General features: G+C 32.9%; 1 protein-coding gene across 1 annotated transcript in view; it reads right to left on the bottom strand.

Annotated features, from left to right (window-relative positions):
- Nucleotides 1–12,512, bottom strand: part of BRINP3 (BMP/retinoic acid inducible neural specific 3) — a 406,055-nt gene that overhangs the window by 67,160 nt on the left and 326,383 nt on the right. The window contains exon 7 of the mRNA XM_042975995.1: nucleotides 5,247–5,469. Within this exon, the coding sequence (XP_042831929.1) occupies nucleotides 5,247–5,469 (223 nt within the window). The remainder of the gene's footprint in view (nucleotides 1–5,246; nucleotides 5,470–12,512) is intronic.

Raw genomic sequence — 12,512 nt, 5'->3', positions numbered from 1 at the left:
GTAATGTAGATGTATATGTAGATAAATTATTAGTAAAATATTCAATATTACTCCATGAATACTCAGGATTCAAGATTTAATCTAGTTGTATAAGTTCTCCATATGATGAAGATTATTATAATACCCTGTATTTAGCAATCAATAAACCTTCAATCCATCAATAAACCTTTCCACCAATCCTATCCATCAATAAACCTTTTTTAAGTTTATTTATTTATTTTGAGAGAGAGAGACCACAGACAGTATAGAAGGGGTAGAGAGAGAGGGAGAGAGAGAATCCCAACCAAGCCCTGTGCCATCAGTGCAAAGCCAGATACGGGGCTCCAACTCACTAACCAACCACAAGGTCCTGACCTGAGCCGAAATCAAGAGTTGAACGCTTAACCGACTGAGCCACCCAGATGCCCCTGCTATTATACTTTTATTTTTTTTTCAATAATTTGAAATGTATGACACAGTCTTTCCTTAGGAGCTGATATAAAAGAGGTGGAGGGCCAGTTATGGCCATGAGCTAATTTGCTAAACCCTGTTGTTGAGCATATACAGGAAGTGCATGACATAATTCTTAGATAAGAGTGACATAGACTTGAACTTATTCTTCTCTGTGACATTAGAGAAGGGATTTTATCATATTCCACCTTCCATTATTAATGAAGAAGAGATAATTTCATAAAAATGTCTTAATCTTGTTTAGTGGTTTGCTGCTGCCTGCATGTACTAGCTCAGAAGAGCCAATTGTGCATATAACAAAAATAGGCAAATGCTATTAGTTTTTTTTATCCCCCCCCCACCTTGAGAGCTGGTGGTTAAACTTTTACCAACACACCTTAAATGTATTTCTATGTGCCCAAGACTGCTCTGTAAATAAGCTTTGACAGCACAAAATAGTGTAGTTGAGAATTTTGTAAGAATTTTGTAAGAATTATTATATGTGAATACTTTTTAATAATTGCTAGAATTCCCTTCTATGAAGTGCATATAGCATTGTAATCTCAACAATTTTAGAACAGCAGCAAAAGGGGACTACCTCAAGAAAGCCAGATTACCACTTCTCAATTTATTCAAGTAAGAAAGAGGATTTTAATGTCACATGACTTCATGAGATCAACAGTGGTGTCAGTGTAAACTTGATGAGATTAATCTGAGTATCTTTTATCTCAAGGAAGAATTTTACTATGTATTACAAAGAAAAATTTCAACCTACATGTCATTAAACAGAAAGGGTCAATAAGTCATCTTACTAGTTGAGGTTCATCTTGTAGGTCTCATTTTATTTGTTCTTGTTTATTTTTCCACATTTTAGTGTAACAGACCAATTTTAAGGGTGGGCTTAAGTCAAGAAAAAAGCTGAGAAAAATTCCATAAAGGCAGGACAGAAAAAAAAAAAATCTCAGATGAAAGTGAGTTGCAAGTATTGCTTACCTACTTCTTTCAAAAATGTTTCAAAACATACCCCACAAATATTTAACCTCTTTTTTTTCCCACTGTATCCTAATAGACGATAGTACATTGTTGGTTGTTGTCTCCTAATGTCATTTTATATTACTGTATTAAAATTGAAAAAAAAAGCAAAACCAATAAATCCCACGTTCTTAGTAAAAGGAAAATAATAATGGGAAAAAATCCAAACTCAGTAAAATCTTTTATCTAGCAAGAAGTCTACATTTCATGTGTGTGTGTGCGTGTGTGTGTGTGTGTGTGTGTGTGATGAGTAATAGTCAATATAGGAATTATGCTAAATTTAAAATATAAAGTCAAGAAAGCCTCTGGTGATATTTGATTTATTTAGCTTAAAAGTTTTAGAAAATAAGAATTTATTTCCTTGGTTTATTTAATTTAGTTCCATTTATTTTCCATTAAATGTATTTCCAAACACCTTTATTTTATTTTGCTTATTTATTCTGTACACATCCAATTTGAATTGTTTCATATTTTCGTTTTTCTTATAAATCTTGCACTTCTATGGCATATATGTATGTTTAAATTTTATTTATTTTTGCTAGAAATTAATGAGGCTCTCAAGGTATATTTTACCCCACCATCTGCTCATTTCCAGGTTCCATTTCTCCACTTACCCCGTAAATATATCTTCAGGTTCTGTCTACCCATTTTCCATGGTATTATATTCCATTTCCACAATTTGACATGCGCTGATAATTGCCATCCCGGTTATTCAGATCTCCTCTGAGCTTAGATGTATATATCCTGCTCTAGTTGTACTTGCTTAACAGAACATCTTAATAACCAAACTCATCAATTTGCTTCCTAACCTGCCTCATCTTCTTGCATTTCTGATTTTGTTGGAGTGTAGAACCATCTATTTGAGTAGTTTGCAAATTGCACTTAACCCACCCACATAAAGCATAAAGTTCATTATAATTAAATAACAGTTGTTTTCCTCAGCCATGATTCTCTATTAGGAAATGTTCCCTGGACATATGCAGACAGATATATAAAAAATATTCTATGCATAGAGAGAATAAGAAGCTTATAGGATGCATAAAATAACAAAACTCATAGCAGTGCTTAGAGAGAAATTTATAACTGTGAAAGCCTATACTAAAAAAGATGAAAGTATTCAAATCACTAAACTAACTCTTCTCTCTACAAAACTAGAAAAAGAAAATCATGATAAACACAAAGCAAACAGAGGAAGGAAATAGTAATGATTACAGTGGACAAGTCAAATAAGGAAAGGAAAATATAAAGAAGATTAAGAAAATTAAAATTTCTTTCAAAAGATCAACAAAATTGACAAACTTTTAGCTGGACTGATGAAAGAGAGAGAAAATGTCGATGAAAACAATTAAAAAAATACATCTCAGAGAATGGAATGGTATATTTGTATATCATATAGCTGAAAAGAGACTGACATTCAAATATGTAACTTATGCTTAAACTCAATAATAAAAATTAAAGAATTTAAAAATAGGGAAGAATTTAAATAGAAAATTCATCAAAGAAGATACACAGTGGACAACAAACACGTGAAAAGATAGCCAGTATCATTAGTCATTGGGGAAATGTAAATTAAAAAAAACAAAAATTTGGTGCACCTGGGTGGCTCAGTTGGTTGAGTGTCCAATTTTGGCTCAGGTCATGATCTCACAGTTCATAGATTTGAGGCCTGTGTCAAGGTCTGTGCTGACAGTTCAAAACCTGGAGCCTGCTTCAGATTCTTTGTCTCCCTTGCTCCCTGCCCCTCCCCCACTCACACTCATGTTCTCTCTTTTTCTCAAAAATAAATAAACATTTAAAAAACCCACAAAAATGTACTACTTCACATCCACTAGGTTGACTGTAGTCAAAAGGACAGACAATAACAAGTGGTGGTAAAGTTGTGGAATGATTAGAACGGTCACTCATGGCTGGTGGAAATATAAAATGGTGCAGCCAGTTTAGAAAACACTTTGGCATCCCCTCAAAATGGTAAATATAAAGATATCTTATGACTTGTCAACTTCACTCTTAGGTATACCAAAGAAAATTAAAAATATGTACACATTTCAAAAAATGTACACAAGTATTCATAGCAGCATTATTCATAGTAGCCAAAAAGTGGACACAACCCAAATGTCTACCAAGTAATTAATGGAAAACCAAAATGTGATATACACATACTACTGACATGTGGTACAATATGGATGAACCTGAAAGCACTCTAAGTAAAAGAAGCCAATCACAAAAGACCACATATTGTATGATTCCATGTATATGAAATGTCAAAAATAGGCAAATTATTGGCACAAACAGCAGGTTACAAATTTCTAGTGGCAAATATCCTAGGGCTTGGTATGGAAATATGGGGAGGGACTGCTAATTGGTACTGGGTTGCTTTTTGGGACAATGAAAATATTCTCAAGAGGTAATATTTGCAGATGTTTTGAATAGCCTAAAAGCCACTGAGTTCAAAAAAATGTCAATGATTTATTTTGAAATTGAACTTTAAAAAATTTTTAAAGTTTACTTATTTATCCTGAGAGAGATAGAGACAGCTGGAATAGGGTGGGGGGGGGGTGCAGAGAGAGAGAGGGAGACAGAGAATCCCAAGAGGCTCTGCACTGCTGAGACAGAGCCTGACACAGGGCTCAGACTCATGAAACCATGAGATCATGTCCTGAGCCAGAAACAAGAGTCAGATGCTTAACTGACTGAGCCACCCAGGCACCTCTGAAATTGAACTTTTAAAAATGTATTGCCTTCCCCCCCTTTTTCTTCAGTGAAAAAATTTATATCTATTTCTCCTCATGAAGATTTAAGCTTCAAGTCAAAATTCAAGCATTATATATAAGAGACATATAAGAGATTACATAACAGAGATACTTATATAGATGTATTTTTGTTCAATGATATTTTCCTACATTTTTCCTTAGCTTTCTATTTTCCTGTATTTGCTAAAATTTCATTTTAGAGAGGGTGTGCGTGAGCAGGAGAAAGACGCAGAGGAAGAAAGAGAGATTCTCAAGTAGGCTTCATGCTTAGCACAGAGCCCAATGCAGGGCTCTGTCCCAGTACCCTGGGATCATGACCTGAGCCAAAATCAAGAGTCAGAGGCTCAACTGACTAAGCCACCCAGGCAACCCAATTTTGCTGTATTTTTAAAATCTAATTTCACATAAATAAATATAGCTTCTCACTGCACTGATCAATTGACCACCCTGAAATAGCAAATCCAAAAACTATGCTTCCCTAAATTAGCTTAGACACAAATATTTTAAGAGTCTGTCATTTTTTATATATATTGTTACAACTTTTACAGCAATTTTCAGAGGTTGATGTAGACCGAAGTTCATTCATGCTTATTCATTTATTATGAGCAATGTTCAAAGAAAATAAACTTTAAATTCTTTTATTTGAAAATTACATATAGAGAAATTTTACTTTGTGGTACTGCTTACATTCTATGCTTATAATATGCCTGTAGGGTTTTGTGTTTTTCTGTTCACTGTAATATGGATATTAGTTGACTACCATACAAAACAGTCAGAAGATTTCTTGGTTATGATAATAAAAGAAAAGGAAAAACAAGGAAGTATCAGTATATGGGTTCCCCATTGGAATACTACTTTGGAAAACACTATTTATTATTTTAGGACTTATTGAGAAAATATTGTTTTCAAATTATCTCTAATAATACAAATTATAACACAATTCTATGTATATCACCACATTCACATTTAGAAAATAAATACAGTTTACTGGCCAAACAATGTCCTTAGTTGTCTATATTGCCACATATGTCTTACCTTTGTCTTGGCAAGCTGATGAGGGGTTGTTTATGGCACCTCTTGCTAAGGCTAAAGAGCTTGTGTACAATTTTCTGCGCCTTTAGGAACAGTTGCTTCATGCTGTTCTCCAGTTGTTCATAGCGGCGCTGAAAATTAGAATCCATTGTCCACAAATGCATTATGGTAGATGTGTTGAGGAAATAATTCATGGGTAGCCTTTTCATAAAGAACTTGAATTCATCTGGAAAAATATTGAAATTCAATACTTTAATAAAATAGTTATTTTCCCTTTTCTCCAAACACATTTAATATGTTAATATTAAAAACAAATACAATCTATGATTCTGTGTGTAGCAAATTAATAGCAAGTTGGGATTTTTTTTTTGGTGCTTTCGAATTGTTTTATTTTTTTGCTCCCCTTAAAATAGAACTTTCATGGAAGAAGATAATTAAAATAACTTGTGTTAAAGCAAATAGTTTGGCCTGAAAGTTAAAGCTGAACTTAATGTTTCCATGTTCTCCTTAGATGGTATTTGAATGAACTTTCTCCCACAAATGGTAGTCATTAATTTAACTTTCATTTTTGGCATTAATATTAATAATTCTTTACAAGTGCTCCATTTTAAAGAAATATTTTCATTAACTCAGTAGAGAAAATATATATAATCATTATTAAATGATTTTATTAATGTTCAAAGAAAGAGAAAGCTTTTAAAATAGAAAATTTTTAAATTCAACTATGCAATCTGGTTATTCCCTTTAACTATATTCTAATGTGTCAAGGCAAAATAGTTTGAAACAAAGTGTATACAGAAGAGAAAAACATTAAAAAAAATTGAAGTTCTAATTTTGACTTTTGTTCTGGTGCCATTAATTATCTATCTGAAATTGGTTTTTTTCAAATGTCTGATTAACCAACGGTAGAAACCAAAGTTGATGCCACACTAAAATAAGCAAACATCTAAAAGTTTATTAATTATCTAAACATAAAAGATAGTTGAGACAATAGCCAAAAGATAGAAACAACTCAACTATCCATCCATAGATAACTATATATACTAATTGTGGTAGCATATATAATATATATATATGTATATACATATATATAATATATATACATATATGTATATATACACATATATGTATATATATGTATATATACATATATGTATATATATTGTATATATGTATATATACACAATATATATACACATATATGTATATATATTGTGTATATATACATATATATATAATATATACGAACAGTATTGACCCATAAAAATAAGTGAAGTTCTGATACATGTTAAAACATGAATAAACCTTGAAAATACGTAAGTGGAATAAGCCAGGCCAAAAAAAAGGCAAAATATTATATGATTCCACTTATATGAAATATCTAGATTAGTCAATTTCATTGGGATAGAAAATAGATTAGAATTTACCAGGGGTGAGGGAAGAGCAAATGGAACACAATGATTGTATATTAGATACAGAAATTCTGTTTGCAGTGATGTAAACTTTTTGAAAACAAGACAGTGGTGATGGTTGCACAGTATTGTCAATGTAATTAATGTCACTGAAGTGTATAGATAAAATGGCAAGTTTTATGTTTATATATATTTTACCTCAATAAAAATATATTTTCACAAAAGAAAAGACATTTCTCCCATGTCTCTTTTACTTCCAAAGTAAATATGAACAAGGACTCAAAAAACAAAAACACCCTTTTTATGGCTTTTACTATTTCTTAAAAGCATTGGTTTTGTTAAGAATTCCATGTTGCTTTCATTTCACTATAGTGTATGGCTGAGTTTTGTCCACACAAACACACCACAAAATTTGTAAAGTGTTTTCAGTGGCTTAAGAAGTATTATTGGCAGGTGAGACAAGTGACATTATAGTCACTCTTATACCCACCAAAAAGTTATATGGTACACATTAAACCCTTCCTCTGTACCTTCATTCCCTCCTTTGAAAATCAGAACATTATGGATGATCATAATCTCATTTAACTTAAAATTCTATGATGTTATAAACAATTCTTTAAAGTTCCATTTAGTTTTAAATATCCGATTCAAAAAACAGTTGTTTTCAAATGGTCAGTTGCAGTCATTTTTATTTAACTGAATTTGGACAAAGTGTGTCAATAGCAGTTTCGTGATGCAAGCAGTGTTTCTAACACACTGTTTTAAAACCTCCAAATTATCATTTTTAAACTATGCCACTCAGGCAAAAGAGAATTACACCAACACATATACATATTTAGGGCAATTACTTTATATTCATTTTATGTATTAGGGCTATATCAATATTCAGATCCAAACTATTTCATCAATGCTGCCAAGTACTTTTTGTCAATTAACAGAAAATTACATTCATGAATATTGGAATTGTTATTTCTTCTAGAGCAAAGGAATACAGAGTCCTGGCATCTTTTGGATATTGAAGGTATAGACTTTTACTAGAAGAAGGAAAAATGATTTTTATAGCAAAAAATTATGAAAAATTTTTAAAGTTTATTTATTTATTTTGAGGGGGCAGCCAGAGAGAGACAGGGAGAGAGAGAGAGAATCCCAAGTAGGCTCTGCACTGTCAACACGGAGTCCCACATGGGGCTCAAACCCATGAACCATGAGATAAAGATCTGGGCCGAAATCAAGAGTCAGATGCTTAAATAACTGAGCCACCCAGGCACCCCTATGAAGAAGAATTTTGAGGGTATACCCATTTGATATGCTTAAAATAATTTTTTTAAAGTAATCAGGGTATAAATAAGAGATGCATTTTAAAATTCCAATTTCACAGTACCCTACATTTTGTTTGGTCCCATGTGTCTCTTTGAGAAATTCCTTCTTTTGAATAAAGGAGTTGATGCATGGAAATTGGAAAGCATTTCTTGGATTATTCACAGAGCAGATGCCACTACTTTGAAAACTAATCATTCATTTCATTGTCATCTTTTACTTGAAAACATTTGATAAGACTTTATTGTTTCATGGCTATGCATATTTTAATTATTTTCATTGTTTGTTGTAATACACTTCTGAAAGTTTCTAAATTAGTAAATTTTATTCCAGTTAAATAGTATTTTAAAATAGAATGCATTTTGGATTATCAAAATGTATGTAACAGTGTCTGTCAGCTGAAAACTGTCACTATGTAATTTCTAAGAAACACAGTTTTAACATGGCACTTGAATAATGACTTCATTATGAAGTCATTAAGAGTCACTATTGACAGTCACTCAAAATACTTATTGGACACCTGTTGTGCACAGAACATACAGATGTTTCAGTTTATGAAAGTGAGTGTGGATAAACTTTCATCTTAATTTTTAAATGGCAAATGACACAAGGTTATTTTTGATACTAAAATAATGTCTTCAGTTTCTGAAATTCATTCTACTAGAGGTCAAGAGAATCTCCAGAAATATGCTTCTGGATATCTTTTCTTTTGTACTTGGCAATTAGTAAAATTCATTTTTATAGAATGTGAACACGAAATTTCAGTGATACATTAGAATTATTACATGTCTAGTGATTTACATAACTACAAAGAGACAATACAATGATTAAAGGATGTCACACAACATTTTAGCCCACAGTATTTTCCAGAAGTCATGTCGAAGATAAAGTACTTTTCAAATGGCAAGTAAATGATGACTAATCATACATTTTGTGGTGAATAAACTTAGAAAACAAATTAAGGTTATATAAAAATGACCCAGAAAAACTAAATTTAGTATCTAGATTATTAGGGAGATATAAGTCTGGAAATACCGGTTAAGTATGTACCAACTAAGTAATTTTGTTCAACATGGTTTTGAGGACTATAGAGAAACAAAATAATACAACAATAATTATAATAGTAATAAACAACCTCTTGCTGGCAGGAAATTGCAGTCAATCACTGTTCTTAAGAAAACTAGGTCACATGAAGCAAAGAATAATACGAAGAGAAATGTATGGCATTAATGAATCTGTGGAGGCAAAGGGAATTAGGCTAAGTGACACTTTCAAAATAAGTTATAGAAGATTAGCTGGGCACCATGTTAACTCTCTATACTGCTAGTACTTCTCCATTAAATAATATTTTTTTAAGTATAAATGTATTTTTTACAAAACAGTTGGACAAGATTCATTCTCCGCCCCCCTCCTCTGATAGTAACTCTAGTTAACACTTGATATTTAATCAGCTAGTTTTGAAACTAATTCGATCTCTCCCCATCCCCATCTCTCTGTCTCTCTCATTAGTTCTTACTTTGACAGGAGCTCCTTTAAGTGCTTTAAATATTAATACAATTCCTCTAATAATCTTTCATGTGAATTTTATTGGCACAGTTATGGATGTAGAATACAGATGATTTTCATCTCATAACTCTGTTAGCAAAAGTTTTTATTAACACTACTGCATTTACATATTGATCTTATGGATTTTTATATTTATACTCTATTTTCATGCTTCACAGTCATAAATATGGATATCCTGATTTGCCTTTCTGCCTATACTGATGAGCATGAAAAGCATTGACCAATATAATTATATACTTTCAAATATTCAAAACCTATGTTCAGAACTTATTTAGGATATATTTTCAAATGTGTTCTAAAGCATTCTAAATTCTCTAGAGCTTTGAGAAAATACAATTCATTTCCTCAAAAATGTAGAAAAGTAATCAGGTATTTTTCATGATTATTTAGAAGTTACTTCTTCAGTTATAAATCCATCAAAATAATCCAAACCAGAAACTCTTTCCTTTAGAAAGTAGGACTACGGTTAGGAAGGACTGAGGGAGGAAACTGTGCTTTTATGGTTTTTATGAATTCATATCAATGTGTTACTTGAGTAAAATTTAAATAAGTATGGTGAATCCATATAAAAAGATAGCCAAGGGGCGCCTGGGTGGCTTGGTTGGTTGAGTGTCCGACTTGGGCTCAGGTCATGATCTCACAGTCCGTGAGTTCGAGCCCCACGTTGGGCTCTGTGCTGACAGCTCAGAGCCTGGAGCCTGTTTCAGATTCTGTGTCTGCCTCTCTCTGTGACCCTCCCCCGTTCATGCTCTGTCTCTCTCTGTCTCAAAAATAATAAAAAACGTTTAAAAAAATAGCCAAAAAAATACTATTGACTTGTCAATACACTATGTGCATGTCTTATGTGTTACACATTTAAATAAAATGATCTTATTCAGTCACTTCTTAATATAAAAGTAGAAGCCTGCTGGTTCACATTTTATGCATTGCTTTCTGAATACTTAACCTATTGAGACAATCAAAAATCTTTTCAGTAGAAATGACAATGCTATATGGATGACAATCTTAATTATTATGAAAGTATAGCAATAGTCTTACTACAGTAATAGAATATTGTACAATATCTAACAAAATGTGCAAAGAACAGGGACACAGGGCATCTTAAAATGAAGGAAGCTAATAGGCAAAAAAAATTGTGTGTCAGTTGAATGTGACGAATCTATGAAACATTGTTTTTAAAAAGAAAGAACCATCATTTCTGATTTTGTGACACTACCAATTTAATGCCTTCAAACTCATCTCCTGCTTATGTTTACGAATGCAGGACTTTCTGAAATAATACATATTAATAACAACTGAGTGTAGTAACACAAATTTTCTGTAAGCAATAAGCCAATAAAACAAATAAAGTTCCTTGTACTGAATGCTGTAGTGTACCCTGAACACATGGCAAAATATATTGATTCTATGGCTGTATTTTTATTTATTAATTTGTTTGTTGGTTTAGTCTAAAATAGGTTGATACTTATACTAAGTACTAACTCCAAAGCTGACAGATGAACATGAAATTGTGTTCATCAATGCTCGTCAAAGTTATTGCTCAATCGGACCTCCCTGGTATAAAGTTACTTTTTGTTCCTCAAGAGCCAGTTTTCTAGAAAATAGCATGGATTCTTTTATCTTCTGATATTCGCTAGCAAAGATTTGCCCAAATTAATTGCAAACCTTGACATGACAGAAATCATTGCCTTACTTGGTAACATAAAGATTTTTTATCCAAACATTTCATAGGGACTATTTGAATGATTTTTATTAGCTTAGAATTTTCCTAACTTTTACAGTAAATCATTGACATGACTTTGAGTGGCCACATATCATTGCAAGTCTATTCACATCATTCTATGTCATGGGTATAGAGTTTCTACTGAAATTGACAAAATACTTTAATGTTGCATAAACTAAATGACAAGCTTGTTCAATAGCTTGTGAACTGGCCAATTTTATGAGGCTACAAAGTGATGGGTACACAACGGCATAAATCTAAAACTGATCCTAATCCCTAGTAGTTGTGTAGAAATAAATTGTGCTTCAGCAAAGGAAATAACCAACAAAACTAAAAGGCAACCAACGGAATGGGAAAAGATATTTGCAAATGACACATCGGACAAAGGGCTAGTATCCAAAATCTATAAAGAGCTCATCAAACTCCACACCCGAAAAACAAATAACCCAGTGAAGAAATGGGCAGAAAACATGAATAGACACTTCTCTAAAGAAGACATCCGGATGGCCAACAGGCACATGAAAAGATGTTCAACGTCGCTCCTTATCAGGGAAATACAAATCAAAACCACACTCAGATACCACCTCATGCCAGTCAGAGTGGCCAAAATGAACAAATCAGGAGACTATAGATGCTGGAGAGGATGTGGAGAAACGGGAACCCTCTTGCACTGTTGGTGGGAATGCAAATTGGTGCAGCCACTCTGGAAAGCAGTGTGGAGGTTCCTCAGAAAATTAAAAATAGACCTACCCTATGACCCAGCAATAACACTGCTAGGAATTTATCCAAGGGATACAGGAGTACTGATGCATAGGGGCACTTGTACCCCAATGTTTATAGCAGCACTCTCAACAATAGCCAAATTATGGAAAGAGCCTAAATGTCCATCAACTGATGAATGGATAAAGAAATTGTGGTTTATATACACAATGGAATACTACGTGGCAATGAGAAAAAATGAAATATGGCCTTTTGTAGCAACGTGGATGGAACTGGAGAGTGTGATGCTAAGTGAAATAAGCCATACAGAGAAAGATACCATATGGTTTCACTCTTATGTGGATCCTGAGAAACGTAACAGAAACCCATGGGGGAGGGGAAGGAAAAAAAAAAAAAAAAAAAAGAGGTTAGAGTGGGAGAGAGCCAAAGCATAAGAGACTGTTAAAAACTGAGAACAAACTGAGGGTTGATGGGGGGTGGGAGGGAGGGCAGGGTGGGTGATGGGTATTGAGGAGGGCACCTTTTGGGATG

The sequence above is a fragment of the Panthera tigris genome, chromosome F3, assembly GCF_018350195.1.
Source record: "Panthera tigris isolate Pti1 chromosome F3, P.tigris_Pti1_mat1.1, whole genome shotgun sequence".
In the NCBI taxonomy this organism is placed as follows: domain Eukaryota; kingdom Metazoa; phylum Chordata; class Mammalia; order Carnivora; family Felidae; genus Panthera; species Panthera tigris.
This window is presented reverse-complemented; position numbering and strand designations above follow the sequence as displayed.